Source organism: Rhopalosiphum padi, chromosome 2 (genome assembly GCF_020882245.1).
Source record: "Rhopalosiphum padi isolate XX-2018 chromosome 2, ASM2088224v1, whole genome shotgun sequence".
NCBI lineage: Eukaryota > Metazoa > Arthropoda > Insecta > Hemiptera > Aphididae > Rhopalosiphum > Rhopalosiphum padi.
Window position 1 is genome coordinate 34,506,651 of NC_083598.1, and position 18,967 is coordinate 34,525,617.

The following is an 18,967-nucleotide window of genomic DNA, read 5'->3' on the forward strand; positions in this document are numbered from 1 at the left end:
TGAATTTTAATATAATGGTATATTTATATTCAATTTCTACAACTATAGAATAGATAGTCAGTAACGTATACTAAAATATTACACATAACATAATCTAATGATAAATTATTACATCAAGTCGTTATTAATAGAGGCTGTATCTTTAAAAGCATTAGGTTGAGACTATGAAGTGGCTAACGTATGAAAGTTTAATATTCTAATATTTCAAAATCATTGTAAGTGGTTGATTTTATTTTTACTGAAAATATTTCTTTTAAAAATGCCATTATTTGTTTAAAATATAATACATATATTACATACGATAAAAATATAAGGTGCCCACGAATAATATTTTTAAATTAAAAAAAAATAACTAAAATCGTTATTCTCCGTTTAATTAACTTATTTTGTTCAAAAAAGAAATAATTGATATATTATGTTTACGATACATCGTGGCATCGGTTACTCTATTAACTACCGAAAAGAAACTGAAACTTTGATTTTGTATTAAATTTTCAAACTAATTAATCGTATGAAAATTTATTTTTATATAATTGAAATAAAACTTAAAAATTGGAAATTGTTGATTTCTGTAAATAGCTCAAATGAATTAAAATGTTTAGAAAATTACGCCATGTGTAGGAAATAATAATATAAACATATTATAGTGGAAATTTCAAATATATGCGGCTATGTTTTATTTATATTATAACAAAATATCTATAATTAATTAAAAGAAATAGTTATTTTAAAGATTCATAAAAAATTAGTATGACTTAATAACCGTAACTTATTTAATCGCTGAAACTTATAGCTTATAAGTACCTATAATAGCAGTAATAGCACGAGGAATCTTGTATTAAATTACAATCTATATCTCAGTCGTTGAAAATATGAGTGACAATTTTGTTTTCTCAATGTAATATCCATATAATCTTTAATTTCTCCTAAGTACCGTTGATAGACACGATGATGCAATGAGGAATTTTGTTACTAAGAGATAATAAAAATTTACATTACTCGCAAATATATTACAGTTGTTTTTATGAAATATATATATATGTTTTTAAATTTTAATGACAGTAAAAATGAGATAAAATTTTGGATAGTTAAAGATGTCAAGACATTAAGTTATCCAAATATATACAAGGATACAAGCCTTAAAATGTAGTAATTATCCTTAATAATGGCGTATACGTTTGTACTTTTCATGTGAGGGACTTTGCGGACGGAATGGATCAAAAACCTATAGTAAAAAATGTTAATGTTTATAGCATACAGCTACTATATTATAGTTATAGTTAAATCGGAATTAAAAAGACCTATTATTTTTTTTAGACATGAAGAATTATTTATTTTTTGTTAAAAAATTCACAATGACATGAAAAAAACGTATTACTGTTAACTATTAAGCCGATTTTTTGCTACGTTATCTATTGTAGCGTATTTTTTGTATCGCATTCTGATTGACCGGTGTAATTATCAAGGTATTTTTCACTAACCATGATCTACTGTGAGTTGAGCCAAGCTCAACTTTTGGACACGGTACGATACGACAGATGACGTAGCTGTAAATCCAGCAGGATAAATAATATATAGCCTTAAAGGGCCGCTACACCAACATTTGTTTTCTCTATCTATCTTTCACATAATAGATTTTTAATATTTAAATTTTTTATAAATATATAAGCGTGTTTTAATTTAAAAATTAAAATTAAAATAAATTAAGATTAAAATATGTTTTTCCCAGGTGCTCCTATATTTAACATAAATATGAATACATAAAGATAACATATTATGTTAAATTGTACTGATCGTAATTGTAGGACTTATCTAACAAGTTAATGATAATATCTACAATTTTGTACTTGCGTTTTATTTTGTAAAATTGCACCTGCACACTAGTAAAAATTATTTATTATACGTTACTTTTATGTTCTATTTAAACGTATTTCGTGAAGACGACATGTTATGTTTTTAAGTACCCATCAAACTAATAATGAAAGTTTGTTTTAATTGTACACATTAAACATCTATAAAAAATAGTGTGCAATTATTTAATTTAATCAATCCATAAAAAATATGTATACGAGTACCTATATTATATATTATAAACGCTGTTGTAATCATGGTCTGGTCATTATTAAAGTAGGTGGAAAATATTTTCGTTAGGCAATGAATTAATTTAAAATTAATACGAAACAAAATATTAACAATAATAGATAGTATGTTAAATAATTATATATTTAGAAGTATAAAAATTATATTCTTAATAATAATGTTGAAACACCTTTAGCCAAGGATTGATAATATTATTCATTATTACAACGTGCAACAATAACAAATGGATTATATTTTAATGTGGTCATTTTCTCACCTGTTAATTGTTATTATTACGACCGTATATTTTATTGGATGTAACTACATAATGTATAATCTAAGCTTTGCTCTTTACTTGGTGATTATAACATGGATAAAATGTCAACACAAACTATTTTTACAAAGTTATTTAACTTTGTGTACCTACTAAAGATAAAAATGTGGAGGTTATGATGATTTGTATATTTTAGTACCTATTAATTATTATTATTATAAATTATCCATCAACATTTTATAATCTGTAAACATTTCCCTAGTACCTACTTGTATAATAAGTATTTACTAGATCCAACATTTAAACATTAAATATTATATTTAAATTTTGTACAACAAAAATGTTAACTTTGGAGTATTCAATTTTTAATATATACATTTCAATAACCCAGAATATACTCATATGATTTTTAATTTAATTACAAGAACAGTTTCAAAAAAATTATCAGCTTAAAAATGTAGAGTAAAAATCGCGATTCATATGTATTAAAAAGACATTTTGCAGCATGTAGGAGTACAGAATACTTCTAATGGCATACAAATTTAATTATATAAAAATAAAATATTTAAGTACACTTGAAATTCTATGAATAGGAATTTGAATGTATTCATTATTGACGGAAATAACAGAGATGAGCATGTTTAGTGAATCTTTCTGAATAAGCTATACGTAGCGTAACAATAAAGCGTAGAGCACTAGAGTATAGGTATTAGATACCTACACCGGCTACACTTTAAGTCTTAAATTAATATGAATACAATTTTATTATTTATAAATATTTGTTATGCATGATGAGTGAGAGTTATAGAAGTGAACGTGAATGACTATATTATAAGTAAAGTAAGCTGAATGACCTTAAATGAAATTATCGAACCGACACTTTAACATACAAATTAGGAACCGAACATAAATATTTCTAGAATTTCACTTATTATTAAATTTTAATAAATAATTATATTTACCTACTTATTTATTTATTTTTAATTTTAATATCTTAGATTTTAGATGGAGCGATAAACGTAAGTATTATAATTAAGTTTTACAAATATCTGTTTTTTCATGTGTTTCAATGTAAATATTGAGGTAGAAAATTGTATTTAATTGATAATTTCAGTGGTCAAAAGTTTAAAATTAATATTGTTTACGGGAATGTATGCATTACCAGTTTTTAACAAGATTAAAATTTTGTTTTATTGTTATAATTGATAAAAGAAAAACTTGAAATTATTTTGAACGAGGAACCGGATTTTTGTACTGTAAATTGTATAACACACGATTTTTAGATTCTCAACGGAGTGATGAATGTATTGATTTTACAATGATGTGTGTTCTTTTGTGTCAGCCATTACGTTTTGGAGTTGTAATAGTGCTTTGATTTTTGACTTTATCCCATATTTAAAAAGGAAAATGAATTTATAGTTGGTACTTTGAGGGGGGGGGGGGTCAAGAGTAAAAAATGTCCAGAAGTTTTTAAAAGCGTGAAAAACCCTAAAAAAGTAACGGAAAAACGGGAATTTTTATGCATAACCAGTTTTCGACAAAATCGATTTTTTTATTTTGCTGTAACTCAAAATGAAGCATTGTAAATACTTGAAATTTTCACCAGATGTTTATATTAGCGTTATCTACTTACGATTAAATTTTCAAAATAATTTGACTTTTTTAAGCTATTTATAGATAATTTAAATTTTCGATAGGGTAATTATGTACGATTTATTATAGAAGGAGAAATTTATATTACATTTAATTTTATTATTAGTAATACCGTGTAAATAAGCAATAGATTAAAATTAATATGAATATTTTCAACATTTTATTTGGTATAGTAATAATATAATTCTATATGTAAAAATGTCAAGTTCTCACGAATATTTTTGAATTATTACACTAACAGCAACATATGATAGTAACTTTATTATATTTACAACTCTTAGATATTAAGATTGAACATTTTAAATATTTATATTTTATGAGGCATTCAATACCGACCAGTTTAAAGGATTCTAAGTGATTTTAAGCAAGTCGTGTAAATGTGCATAGTGAATGATCCTTATAGAGTTTGCCATATGCATGCCCATAGGAGCAGCATATTATGTTGCATTACTGCCCCTGAACTTTTCTCCAGTCAACCGCAACCACCAAGATTGAATAATTCTACGTGTCATGTTCTTCCTCTTCCCCATCAATGAAATTTTGGATTTTCATGAAAACTTTCCCTTATACTTTTTCTTAATGTATTCAATTATTCACTCAAACACATTTGATACATATAAGTGTTCTTTACAACCCTGTTAAATTGTGATTAATGAGTAATAATTGTAGGTATATAATATATATTATAATAAATTAATAATTTATTGTCTATACAAAAATATAATTTAAATAATATATATATTTACCAGTAATACTCATCATATCTGTTACATAAACTAAAAAAATCTAATGTCTTTTTGATAAACATTCTAATAAATCTATGTCCAATAAATAAAAAGGTATAAAAAAAATAGTAATTTGATACAACATTAATACAAAAAATTAAAATATAGAACAATAAAGAAAAAAAATTAATAGAAAGACAAGTGTGACTAGAATTAATAATAATAACATATTTATACAGTGCAATATTTTAATGCAGCTAAATTACATATAGATATTATTATAGATCATTTTAGTAATTTGTAACTGTTATAATTACACTAATGCACTATAATACTATACAATTAAATGTATTATGCATATAATTATCATATATAATAAGGTTCTGATATGTATTTCACAGATTAATATTTTGTTCAATTAGTACTCAACGTAATAGCAAATTGAATAAAATTATTAAACATAATGGTAGGTAACAAAAAACAATATTTATTTAATATTTATCATTTCATTTCAACAATAAATGCTTATAAAATAATGTCATAGCTTAGTGGTTTTTTTAGCAAAAGAAGGACATAATATAATAGTGTTTACAAATCAAGAACGAGTGCCGCATGCTTCTTTGTAGTTAGAAGCATTGAAAGTGGTAAAATAATCGTCATGTATGAACCTAATAGCATACTCTATTGGGCACAGATAAATTAATGAGTCTGTCCAGCTACCTGCATGGTTTTTACAGAAAGCCACTGATTGGGTCACATCTTTGCCATTGAAAATAACTCTAAAGTAAAAGTCTCTGCCAGGATAAGTGGTGTCAACCGTGTTGTTTCGATACACCTCGAACACTAGGCGAGAAGCATAGTGTGGTGACATGGTTTGGGCATTGAGAACTCCAAAGGCAGCTAATAGGTACTGAGCGGTCAAGTCATGACCCGAATATAGGACCAAACGAGGTTTACTTTCAGATACCATTTTCAACAAGTTCATTGCAATATTCAATGCAAAACCATATGACTTTAAGAGTCCATATTTTCTCAACAGCCCATGTTTAGCATAACGTTCTAAGTCCCAGTCTATGTAGTTGAAAAGCTGTTTAACATTGTCATGTGTTATACAATCATCCTGATAGCAAGGCAACGGTGCTCCATGGCACACATATGTCATAATAGAATCTCTTAGTAAGTAAGGGTCTACCCGTACACTACTGGACATCAGATGTACTATATTATGTATGCGCTTGAGCATTTTTTCTACTACTCTCCGACTCTTTAACCGTTTTGCAGATGACTGTTTTATTTTCATTTGAAAGTTATTAACATTAAAACAGGCACAATGATCAAAACAATAACTGTAACTATCACTTTCCTTGAATGTGACTTTGGATAGTACATCAGGTGACAGAATTGCATACATAAACGCCAATGCACTTTGGAATGTACGTCTATACTTGGTACTATATATTATTATGTCATCAGAATTAGAAACACTAAGCAAAGAGTGGTACACAGAACGTAGGGTCCGTCCAAGCTTAAGCATTTGGGACACACCAATCGGGGTGAGTTGACTTATTGAACAATTGTTTTGTGGCGGATATAACGGGTACCCATGAAAGGGACCTAAAAACTGTAATGACATGTTGAAGAATATGTTTTGTAAAAATTTTGTATAACCATTAAACTCCTGATCAGGTTCCATGCTGCAGTCTATATCAGCTATATTCCGAACATGATTCATTGGCCCACGATCTCCATGTCTAGTCAGTATTATTACTCCTTGAATTGTAAGGCTATTGTTTAGCAAGCCTATAAACATATATATTAGAACAGTTAAATGAGCCATTGTGTAATATATATTATTTTTAAATAAATATAAATACCAATATCTCCTTCATCGCCACGTTCGATCATGTGGGGAGGATTACACACTCTAGTGAGTTCACTGTAATCGATTCTGGACACTGGTCTTTTATACTTGAGTGCAGAGTTTTCGGACGTGTTTACAGTCTTATTATCAGGAACAGGGCGATCAGAAATCTTGAAATACAACACTGAAACAGTTAAACCAGTTTTAAGTTTAGATGCAAAATTATCAACTAGCAGACTGTTAAAATGTCACCTGGGAAAAGAATGCACAGCCATATGATCAAGTAGACTAAATATCGGTGGCGGGCCATATTTCTGACGGTCACTGCCTGAACGTTAGCCATGACTGTTTATTCAAGTGTGCAGTTGTTTCTAGGAATAGCCTACCACTAATACTTGCATTCACATTGTTCCTATTGTCACACCTCACTTTTAATGATGGTGAGAAACGTTAGGTACGTTGTCAGTTTCCAATAAATTACATTACTTAATTGGCAAACAGGAATGCCTTTTCCTGCTTTTCCGTGTCCTAGAGCCACATTCGTTGCACGCATATAATACGAGTGCATTTTATGTCGTGTGATTGTCTTTCAGATGATCTTCGGTGAAAATAGATAGCCTTAACAAACTTAACATTTTTACTAAAATATGTAATTTTTAAGTTCTAAATTTCTATCCTTGTTCAGAGCGTCTACATAATGTTACTCGTGGAACTAAGACTGAAAATTAGAATTTGAATTTTACAATTCGCAATACGCATTATGCTCACTTAAAGCCGCATCAGTATTAATCGAATAATGATATACTATTGATATTATTCATAGACGAGTATACAATAATTTAACACTATATAGTAAATAGGTACCTACCACAGAATAAATTAATATTACACAATATTCTGTGTAAATAGTGAATACGTTGCCTACTTTCCTTTTGCTTATCAATTAGTTTTTTATCACTTATCACACCGATGAAAACAAACATGGTAAATATTTTCATCCTGTGGCACATATTTATTATATATATATATATATGTGCTGTGATCAGAAATCAGAATATTCTATGATATCAAAAAAATAATTTGATAAATTGAGATGTATAAAAAAATGTTCTTACTGACTTACCTATTTTAGTAAGTACTCATGAAAATCTTTTACATAAAAATGAGATTCTCATGACATGTTATGTATTTATATAGATCTAAAGTGTAGTTGTGTAGATCATCTACCATGGACAAATAATATATCTTTCATACACTCATTAATAAATAATTTGTTCATTGTAAAATTACTTTTTATGATTTTCATGTACTTACTTACTATTGTTCTTATTTAGTTCTTAATTTTCAGTGTTACATTTCTATTATTGGTTACATAGAAAAACTGAAAAATTTATGTTTATTATAAAAAATTCTTTTGGTGGGATTTAACACCATACAATATATTCTATTATTTTTATAGATTTAACATATATAGGTAATTCCATTTTATATTACATCTATATATAGATAATAGATTTATATTTAATAGATCAACCAAAACAGATTAATAGGTACTCTATTAATCTATTCTTATACAAATGAACCCTGTGATTTTATTAGAAAAAAATTGAACACTAAATACTAAATCAAAATTTACATTCTATATTATAAATATAAATTTTTACTATGCTGTAATATTATGCTTTTTTCAAAGACAATCAAAATTTTCATAAACTAGCACTATAGTAAAAAACATTAAATACAGTCTACAAAAGAACCTTTAAACAATTTAAGTTTTTTTAATTTGCTAGCATAAAATAAAGATCAGAATCAGAAAGGCTTAATTTCAAAACCAAATCACCATTTTGGTTGACGGTACTATAGTGTGAATTTAAAATAAAAAATGATAATCTACTTATAACTAATTATGTATCTTTTTTTGTCTTAGATTATATTATATTTAAATTATATAAAGTGCAAATAAAAACAAAATGAACAATACTCTACTTCCCGATAATTTAGAAATAAATTACAGAAACAATCATTATAAACGTAAGTATTAAAAAAATTAAAGCATTATGTAATTTAATAATACTATTTACAATTTTTGTCCTATTTATCAGATGCTCAAGATGTATTAAACAGTATTATTTGGTGTTCTATTTGTAATTCAGACTTAAAACAGAATATCATCATGAATAAAAAAATTATGCTTCATAAAAAATTTTTATGTCTTTGTTGTAAAGTAAGTGTTTCTAAAATGAATTTAATTATCTACCTATAATTATTGTTCATTAATATTTAGTAAGTACTTAAAAATATTTTATTCAGATTTATAAAATATAAATTATAATATATGTCAAGATTGAGAATTTTAAAAGTTTATATCAAACAATAAACAGCAGTATTAATAGTGGCGGGGCCAGATATTTTTTTGGGGGAGCACTTATGTATGGCTACTCAATCACCCATTAATTTGTTTTTACCATATTTTCAGGAAAGTATTGCTAAAATTAAAAATATTTTGGGTATAATATGTTATATTTTTAATTTCTAAATAAATAATTAAAAAATATACCTACTATATTATTATTATTATCATAAATGTTATACAGTAAAACTTCAAATTTCCTTTGTTTTCTTTTATTTATATGTAACAATTACAATACATAACTTTTTTATTTTTTAATGTATGAGATTTTAGAAAGTGTGCAGTTAGTATTAACTATATTAGGTATTTTTATTTCTAAATGTGCAAAAAAAAGCATATTTAATTTGTATATAACAGTTAAACTTCAAATAATATAACTTAAGTCTAAAAACTCTTTAAAGTAATTAATATTATTTTATATATTAATAATGATTTACAATTTCTTTATTTAGGTATTAACATATTTTTAACATTAAATTGTTAGGGAGCAATGGAGGGGAAAAATCAAATGTTTGGAGGGGGCACTTGACCACCCTTGCCCAATATATTGCCCCTGACTATTAATAATTTTTATTGTAACAAAACTTTATTATAATTATTTTTAAAGTTATATTATTTGTAATTGCTTGAATGATTTTTAAAAATATGATAAAAGTAAATTAATTTTAGCTCTTTAAAACTATGTTTATTATTCCAGAATTGTTTTGAAAAATTATCAGATTCAAAAAATGGATGTATATTATGCTCACTCAAAACCAAACTTAAGACGTGTAAAATATGTAATAGCAACATGTGTAAGGTAAACTTTTTTAATTGGTCATTCGATTGTTTGTTTCCCTTTACTTGCTAACAACTGATACTTTTTAAGCTATCCAAAACAAATTGTATAAGCTTTTAAAATTAAAAAGATCAATCTAAACTATAATTTATGAAACGTTGCATTTTAAGTTTTAAGTTTTAACGCCATACTAGGGTAAATATACATCCCAATACCGGCTTATAACTTCATTCCATTGGTCCACAGAATATCTCAATAAAATGTAAACAGAATACCTACTATACTTCAAAATTATAAATTATTTTTACTCAAAATTCAAACATACAATTCCACAATTATATCGTTATTATTGTTTATTATTCATTATCAAATTTTTTCCAACTATTGGAATAATTGAAGCTGATATATTGAAAAACAAACTTAATTTAATATTGATGTTGCTGCACTACTCGTGTACTGTTTCTAGTCGTAACGCAAATGTTAACTATAAAAAGAATTATTCAATTCAAATTCAATTTCAAAATGACTAGTTCAGAATGTCATAAGTACAAATTAATTTGTTAAACTACATCCTAATATCCTATGTTAAATATGATATGGATAAATAATAACACACCAACCTTTGTAGATTATACAGTACAGTACACACTAATTAAAATTGTTATTTAAAAAACCACAAATAATTGTTTGTTTTTCTTTATAGTAAAATGATAATGTAATATGCATAAGCAAAATGTCTTTCAATATTCAATAAAATACTGATATTTATCCGTCAATAGTACTTAGATCTTTAAAGCACTATCCCTACATTACATTGACTTAATCGACTACAAAATGTTTTATTATTATAAATTTATAACTGTTAGTACGCACTAAATATATTAAATTTTATTTTATTTTCTAGAGATGTATGGATAGATACTACATAAAGCCAAAACGTTCAAAAAATTTAAAACGTTGTTTAGGCTGTTCATCAAGTGTCTTATGGAGTCTTCGATCTCAAGCAGCTGCAGTTTTAAAATGTTTTTCACTGGAACTGTAAGTTGAAAAAAAATATAAATATTATCAATTATAAATCTAGTATTATTTTATAACAAATGTTGTATTTTAATACAAAAATAGAATCATATAGGTTGATGTGTATGCGAGTATTGGGCAATCAATTTAGTGCAATAAAAACGTTTTTAAATAATAATTTTTATGCTATTAAGTAAAATAAAAAATGTAAATTAAAAACTGTGGATGCATGGGATAGTCAAATGGTAATTAGGTTCAGGTCTGAAAATTGTTCAAGTAGTATAATAGATGTATAATAGATATAAACAATCTATTAACTATAAAGCAACTATTATTAAATTTATAATAATACTAAGTTTTGATAGGTTTCAATTTTATTTAATCATTTTAAAATTTCCTTTATTTTTTTAAAATATAATTAAATTCATAATATTCATTAGTTGAATCATTGATTATAAATACTAGCAGTAGTATTTATAATCAATGGTTGAATTAAAATTTGTTTTTTAAATGTTTAACATTTGATTTTTATTTAGAAAATAACTTATTAGAAATGTACTGAAATAAACTTCTATAAATTAATTTTTATCTAATATTTATTTCCATTTTAAATGTTTGTAAAATTACATGTATATATTTGTATATAAAGCAAAGGCTAAATAAATACTTGAAATTATAATTATATGTTCAGTATAGAACCATAGTAAGTACATTGGAACCTTATTAAAATTTTAGAAATATACAATAAAACTTTGGGCCACATAAAAAAAAAACTTTATTTTTTAATTTAATTTAAACTTAAACTATAAATATTTATACTTTTCAAATAGCAATAATGTAATGTATTTATATATTTATATGATTCGGCATACAACAAATTTTAATATGAGATTTTTAAAAATTAAACATGTTTAATCTTAATTTAAAAAAATATATATTGTTTCTCATTTGTATAAATATAAAATGTATTAATTAATAATAATTTTAGAGGTACTAGGCTTTTGTTAAATGGCGAAGAGTCTGAAAACAAACAAAATTTACGTGAATTCATAATAAAATCGGCAACATGTAATGAAAATTTTACTCAAGACGATATTTATCAAATTAGAGTCTTGAATTTAAATAATTTATTAAATTCAAAAATTGGATCATTGTTAAATGGATATGAAAAATTACAAACAAAAAATATTGAACAATGTCTTATTAACTTTGGTGAATTATGTGAAAAAATATTAGTTAACACTTGTTCACTTATATCAGATTCCCAATGTTTGTACAATGATAAAATGATTGAATCATTAAATAACAAAATTAAATCAATTTTGATTAATGGTATGTTATTTAAAACAACTGACAATGATTCAAAAAAATACTCTAAAGATCCCCATAGAATAGATAATTTAACAGAACATACAAAAAACAGATTACAACAAAAATGCAGTGTTTTATTGGAAAAAATGGACAAAAATATTGAAGACCAATATTTTTTAAAGAAGGTAAATATGAACTTCTGTCCTAAATATCAATAAATATTGAGTTTTTTATGTGATAACAATTGATTTAGTAGTATTCTCATTGATTTTGTAACAGACTATTATAAATTTAAAATTATTTATTACTATTATTTTAATTTTATCAAAGATATAATATTTTTAGGAATATAATATTAGTAAACATACTAATAATAAAGATTCATTTAATTCCAAAAATAAATTAGTGGATACACAAACTAATCAACAGGAAAAAAATTTAAATCTCACATTTCCTCTAAATTCAAATGATGTATCTCAAATTTCACTAAAAGAATGTAGAGTACAATTAGTAAGGTTTGATGAAGAAACTCTAATACATTATGCTGGTCACAAATATAAAGATAAGGTAACTATAAATTTGTTTTTATTTTTGTTAAAGAATCAGTAGCACAAACCATTGGGTGTATAAATTATTTTTATTAACTTATATATTTACATATAAAATTGTATACATAAAAGATATTGTGTACATATTTTGGCAGTAAAAATGAATTTCATGATGTTGGAGATTGACTTGAGGTTGTTTGGTGTACTGGTATATTTGGCATTCGTAGTGTATGAAATAATGAAAATAAGAATTAAGGGTGATAACTGATAAGTTATTTTTTGCAATTATGTGATTTGTTGTAACATAGACTTCATTGCAGGCTGTGTATTTCGGGGGTTCTTGAATGGCCATTAAGTAATTGTGAGAGATTTTAGTATGTCCAATTATAAGTTTTATTTTAATAACTTTTATAGATATTTAAATAGAAAATATCAAAATGTCGGTGTTGTGTTTAATTTTGTGGAGTACATGGTACATTTCTGACACCATTTTAGTTGGAATTTAATTATTATTAGCATTTGTATGTCCCTGAAAGAGATGATTAGTAAAAACTATGATAATGGAGTTAGATTAGTTGCTAAGTCTGCAAGTTCATTTTCTATTAAGGTATTAGAATGTCCAAGGATCCAAAAGAGTTTAATTTTGTTTCGAATATGTTGATTAATATAATATTATCTAATGCAGTGGTTCTCAATCTTTTTAGTACCGCGGCCCAAATTTCCCCCGAAAAATCTTTCGCGACCCACATGGTGTCACTTTTCAAAAAGTAGTTTTAAAAATCAAAATTTGTATTATAATTATATATATAATATGTATACATTTATAATATGTATTTAGTATTTTATAGATTTATAATCAATTTATTTTTACAAATGTTCTTTTAATAATGAGGTGAATGCGAAATGTGTGCTTGTTTTCTGTTATGGTTAATAACAGCATTGACATCATGATTCAAAAAATTGTTTGCGACCTACCAAAAATTGACTGACGACCCACCAGTGGGCCGCGAGTCGCGACCCACACTATGAGAAACACTGATCTAATGGATTATGTGTAATTTTTAATATTATGGATAGTGCTTAGGAGAATCTGTGAAAATGATTGTGTCTTGGAGATGATGTTCTTTTATTATGAACATAGACTGCTGTTAAAACTAATCTAGAGCTGGAGAATTAATACATAAATTCCTTGTTTTTCCATATTACTGAGGCTTCGACTTTGTCTTAATTTTGTGAAATTTCTGTGTCTGGTATCATGTCAATTTAAGTCTTTTCGTGTTGAGTAGAGATATATCAGCTAAATTTAAATACTGGGAATCGGGTTTAAGTGATGAGTACCAATTGACATGCAAAATCCTGAGTTATGAATTATATAAAGATGTTTATTAATGATTTATGTGTAGATACTCAAATAAAGGATATTTAATCAGGTTTTGATAGGATTATAGACTTATATATATATTTTTTCAAAACATGATGAGTTTAAAACCTCTGTGATGAAACCTACATCATGTATGGGATAACATTTGTATGACACCAAGACATGAAGTAATAGGGTTTTTCAAGAAATTAATACTTTGAACCCAGAAACATTTGTAATGTAATAACGAGTATTTTGATATTATTATTTATTATTTGTTATTCACTCATTTTTATGTTTAGTAGATTATGATTTTATCTATGTCCTATGTGTAAAAACTATACATTGTGATTTTTCAGAGAAGAGGGTGAAACCTGATGGCTTCGTCTATTTGATTAGTTTGTTAATGACTCATTGTAAGTGGATTTGAATTGTTGCTATAATTGTTTCTTCAGCAATAAATATTGAAATCATTTGCGTAATGGGTCTATTAGGCAATAAAAGGGATGTTCTTTGTAATAATGTTAATGGTTATACAGAAAACTGACCCCTGGGGAACTCCATTGATTTGTAAAAAAACAATTACCTAGAGTTTGATTGAATTTTTTTTGAAATGTTTTTGTTTTAAAAAAATGTATTTTTATTAAGGATTTATTATCAGATGAATAATTTTAAGATGAGTAATTTATAATTCTATATATTACTGATATTATAAATGTTTTAGATGAATAGTAAAACAGTTAACCACGAATGTAACATACAAGATACTAGTAAAACAACCAATTTGCATAATAATAGAATTTGTCGGAGTCCTATACTTAAATTAAAAAGTTTTGATGCAGACATTAATAATTGTGTTAAAAAAGAATCTAATAATAAGGTAATCTAGATTTAAATTACTAGTTTATAAAGTTTTTAAGTAGAAAAATGTTTTAAGTAGTTATAACTGTAATATTTTTCTAATCATCATATTATGATTATAAATATTTTTAGTTAAACAGTAAGGCAATCAATAACAAAATTGAAAGTAATCCAAAAATAAATGCTATGGAAAAAGTTCACGAAAATATTCAGCCCAAACAATGTACTGTATTAGAAGTAGAAACATTAGATATGGATGTTATAGAAAATGTTAATCATAATAAACAGGTAATAACAATTTTATTTAAAAAGGTTTTTTATAAAACTAATTAAGCTGATTATCACATTTCAGGACTTTACTTTCCTTAGTAAATGTTTAACTCATTTCCTATTTTTGTATTTGTTTTTTTTTAGACAATCAAAGAAGAAACTGAAAATAAAACCAAAACAAAAATAAAAATCATCAAAAAAAAATTTCTCAAAAAACTCCATTCTTCAAAACATAAAAAGATGAAAAGAAAAAAATTTAAAAATACTTAAAACTAGTAGTATTTATAATTATAAAAATTAAAACAATGTTGGCCTATGCACTATGCAAGGTACCTAATCATTTTTGGCTCACTTACCAAAATGGTATAATTAAAGTTTCAAGAAAATTTCATGTGCCAATAATAAGTTAATACATTTAAAAAAAAAATAAGGTGAACAGAAATTTAAGAAAAAATTCCAAACTTAATGGATTTTTGTTTTATATCTATTGTATAGGACAATTGAACTTCCTACCCCCTACATATTTTATATTTAATTTTTGTTCAGTGTTCTTATCTATCACTGGATATTATGTTAATATTAGATTTGGATTTTGTTGGTTTTAATGAAAAAGAAGCAGAAATCCATCCATTAATGTATTCCTTTGTTTTGATTTTATCACATTTGACATATAAAATAGACTTTCTCATTGAGCAGTGGTGTAACTGGGTAGTGCAAATGCAGCACTTGCATCACCACATTTAAAATGTGGTGGTGCAAAGGTATATTTTTGCACCACCAGAAAACCATTGAAATATATAATAATATATAAACAGGTACAAAATTGTAATTTTCGTGCATGTATTAGGCAATAGGCATTAAATTATTATTTTATCTATATTCTAAAATAGTAAAATCAAAAATATGGTAATAATTCAGTACCTGACAAATTAGAATCAAAAATAGAATACATAAAACAAAATGACATTCAAAAAGGTTTTAAAAGAGGCGTTAAAAATATTCCGAACAATATCTACTAATACAGCAGGTTGCGAAAGATCTTTCTTGTTTAAAGAGGTTAAAAACTTACCTTAAAACAACTATGGGTCAAAAAAGGCTTAGTAGTTTAGCTACTTTGCAGCTCGAAAAAAAGAATAATATTAATTTGGACCAAGAAATTGATGAATTCGATTCGGGATCTAGGGAAAGAGAATGTCGTCTCAACTTAAAATAAATAAAAAACATTTTTGACTGTTTTTTTTTATTAATATAATAATAAAGGTTTTACTGCTAAAATAATTCAAAATGTATTTATTATTTAAAGAAATATATTATGGGAAAATAGATTATAGTTTATAGGGAAGGATTTTACTTAGGAAGTTGGATTATTGGTGTATTGGAAATAATTATAAGTTGAGAATATGCTACTGCACCACCAGAAATTGGACCCAATTTACGCCACTGTCATTGAGTGTATCTGAAATGAGCCTCTTTTTACAAAAGCTCTATTGTTTACTAAAACAACTATAAATAATAAATATTAAAAATAAAAAAATGTTTTTAAAAGTTTTGAACCTAAGTTTGAATTGGTTATAGCATTGATTATAAGTACTAGTACTTTTAATCAATAACTATAGATACTAACTATAAATAAAAGAGTTAATTGTAGTTGTAGTCTTATTCTAGGGTAGGACTGGACTGGCCATAATATGCAAGTGTTCTGTAACATACTGAGCTGGATCAATGTTTTAGCTTGGGGGGGGGATGTTGTAGAATATTTAACTATATTACTTATTGATTATTATAGTTATTACTATTGGTTTATCATTGTAGAATACTGGGTCAAAACTTCCCTGTCCAATATGTTATTAAATAAATGTTTTAGTGAAATTAATTATATTTTGATTTATATACCTATTATTATAAAAGTGCCAATTATTATTAAGTTAAATTAAGTTATACACGAAGTCACGACCTGCTTATTAATTTTTTCTATAGTATTATGAATTTATGACTAGGATCTAACTCCTTAGTGTTCAAAATATTTAAATGTATTTATTTATATAATATTATTTTTTGGTCATTACATCTTGGGTTAATGGTTAATTTATATTTTACTGTTGATTATTGATTTATTTTTATGGAAAAAATGTAAATGATTAAAATTATTGAAATTATTTAAAATTATGATGTAACTAATCAAAATTCATAAAATATTATTATTTCTGATTACAGCTGAAATATGTTTATATTGATATAGTATATTATTCAAATAAATTTTTATATTTTTATACAACTTCTTTATACTTTATACTCTTTTTAGGTAAACCAAGTACATTACTTTTAAGTTGTATTTTATAATTTTTTTAAATTAGTCGTGTCTCGTGTCTGTTATTTTAATAAATAAATTATTATTCTGTCCAACTTTTAATTTACTACTACATTTTACAATGATCTCAATAATATAAGTGTGAGGGTATTTTATTCACTTCTAACATCTGACCAAATTATCTGTCCCACTAGGTAGTAAGTACTATACACCATACAGTCTATATTTTACGAAACTCATATAAATATTCCTTCAAAACTGTAATTGTCTGTAATGATTTCATTTTTTAGTGTTACACTAATAGTGTAAGTTACCTAACCATCAAAATTAATCTAAAGATATGCATATTAATAGTGGTCGACAAGAGGGCTTTCAAAATGAACATTTTTCTCAGGGTGCAACTTTTGACGATGACAAACTACTCTGCTATAAAACTTTGATTAATTAAAAAAAAAAATATTACAATAACTTGTAATAACAACACGGGCTGTAACTAAAGTGCCAGCAGAGGCGTAGGAAATTCGCATTCGAACCGGAAAATTTGTGCGTTTTGTTGATGAGAGATAGTGGAAGGGGGAGTTATCCGTTCGGCCACGGTCGGATGCGATCGCCTCGGCGTTCAATCGAACACGGGTCAAGGGACGCGGCGGCGGCTGCCGACGTCTACCGTCGACGAGCTCGTGTGCGCGGCCTGTTGTGACTTGTGAGCGCGTGGCCGTCGTCCGGACCGTTCTACCGTTGGTGCAGTACTACTTTGCATTGTAGTTAACAGCGTTCGTGCTTATAGTTAGGCGCCACCGCGAAAAAGGGTTATTTTTTTAATTATTTCGTTTATTTTTTCGGGATAGAGGTGTCGCTACAGAGAACTGTGGTCCAAACAGAAGACGAGATTTTCGGACGCGTTTAGACCACCTGTCTACCGACCGTCGAACACACCCTCCTTAAAGATTTTGATAAATTTTCAACTGGGGGCGCTTTTCCAGGTTACCGCCATCGAATTTTCCCACAGACATGGCCACCACATCCTCGGGCGCGTGGTCGACGTCTTCGACTAGTCAAAGTGAGTGCTGACGCTTTTCTTACGTTTTTTTTTTTTTTACTTGTTTGAATCGACGACGTCGTGGGGACCGCTTACGCATTATTTCCACGACGCAACGTGTATAATATTACTTATATTTAATATAAGTGTAAATAGTGTAGTTTTATATTATAGATACGTAAATTCTTAAATACATAATCTACATAATATTATGAATTATTCGTAGTTGATAATTGACATGTCAGTTTATGGAAACCTGAGGTGGTGTATCCAGGGGGACCGGTTGACATCCACTTTCCCTTAACATTTTTATACAATAAAATATTAAACAGAGTAATATGTCTTCTAGAAAAATGGCGGCAAATTATGTATAATTTTGTTTAAAAAAAATATGTGTACAGTGTACCTATCTAATTTTTCAACTAGGTTTTTTTTTACTTAATAGGTAGTATTTATTTTTAGAATTCCTCCCC

General features: G+C 26.4%; 3 protein-coding genes across 5 annotated transcripts in view; 2 read left to right on the top strand and 1 right to left on the bottom strand.

The window, feature by feature from the left end:
• Positions 1 to 5,192: 5,192 nt before the first annotated feature.
• On the bottom strand, positions 5,193 to 7,522 carry LOC132922080 (2-phosphoxylose phosphatase 1). The gene is made up of 3 exons (XM_060985405.1): positions 6,845 to 7,522; positions 6,606 to 6,776; positions 5,193 to 6,531 (listed from the first exon to the last, which is right to left on the bottom strand). Exons 1-3 carry the CDS (start codon positions 6,933 to 6,935, stop codon positions 5,327 to 5,329), a joined length of 1,467 nt encoding a protein of 488 aa, XP_060841388.1. The 5' UTR covers positions 6,936 to 7,522; the 3' UTR covers positions 5,193 to 5,326.
• Positions 7,523 to 7,642: 120 nt separating this feature from the next.
• Positions 7,643 to 18,338, top strand: LOC132923442 (uncharacterized). Of its 3 annotated transcripts, none has more exons than XM_060987435.1 (10): positions 7,643 to 7,723; positions 8,520 to 8,623; positions 8,695 to 8,816; positions 9,700 to 9,801; positions 10,685 to 10,818; positions 11,786 to 12,293; positions 12,454 to 12,675; positions 14,741 to 14,896; positions 15,010 to 15,165; positions 15,292 to 18,338. In XM_060987435.1, exons 2-10 carry the CDS (start codon positions 8,563 to 8,565, stop codon positions 15,415 to 15,417), a joined length of 1,587 nt encoding a protein of 528 aa, XP_060843418.1. In that variant the 5' UTR covers positions 7,643 to 7,723; positions 8,520 to 8,562; the 3' UTR covers positions 15,418 to 18,338. The 3 variants fall into 3 exon arrangements, with proteins under 3 accessions (XP_060843418.1, XP_060843419.1, XP_060843417.1); XM_060987436.1 differs by lacking the exon at positions 7,643 to 7,723 and adding an exon at positions 7,936 to 8,066; XM_060987434.1 differs by lacking the exon at positions 7,643 to 7,723 and adding an exon at positions 8,323 to 8,446.
• LOC132923441 (kelch-like protein 17) overlaps positions 18,156 to 18,967 on the top strand; it is a 49,284-nt gene continuing 48,472 nt past the window's right edge. The window contains exon 1 of the mRNA XM_060987433.1: positions 18,156 to 18,515. Coding sequence (XP_060843416.1) covers positions 18,467 to 18,515 — 49 coding nt within the window. The 5' untranslated portion in view covers positions 18,156 to 18,466. The remainder of the gene's footprint in view (positions 18,516 to 18,967) is intronic.

Bases quoted from the DNA above. Each gene is read 5' to 3' on its own strand.
- LOC132922080 (XM_060985405.1), bottom strand. From the start codon at position 6,935: ATGGCTAACGTTCAGGCAGTGACCGTCAGAAATATGGCCCGCCACCGA. The intron at 6,777-6,844 runs GTGACATTTTAA...TAACTGTTTCAG, and splicing joins GCTGTGCATTCTTTTCCCAG to TGTTGTATTTCAAGATTTCT. The intron at 6,532-6,605 runs GTATTTATATTT...ATATGTTTATAG, and splicing joins TGGCGATGAAGGAGATATTG to GCTTGCTAAACAATAGCCTT.
- LOC132923442 (XM_060987435.1), top strand. From the start codon at position 8,563: ATGAACAATACTCTACTTCCCGATAATTTAGAAATAAATTACAGAAAC. The intron at 8,624-8,694 runs GTAAGTATTAAA...CCTATTTATCAG, and splicing joins CAGAAACAATCATTATAAAC to ATGCTCAAGATGTATTAAAC. The intron at 14,897-15,009 runs GTAATCTAGATT...AAATATTTTTAG, and splicing joins AAAAAGAATCTAATAATAAG to TTAAACAGTAAGGCAATCAA.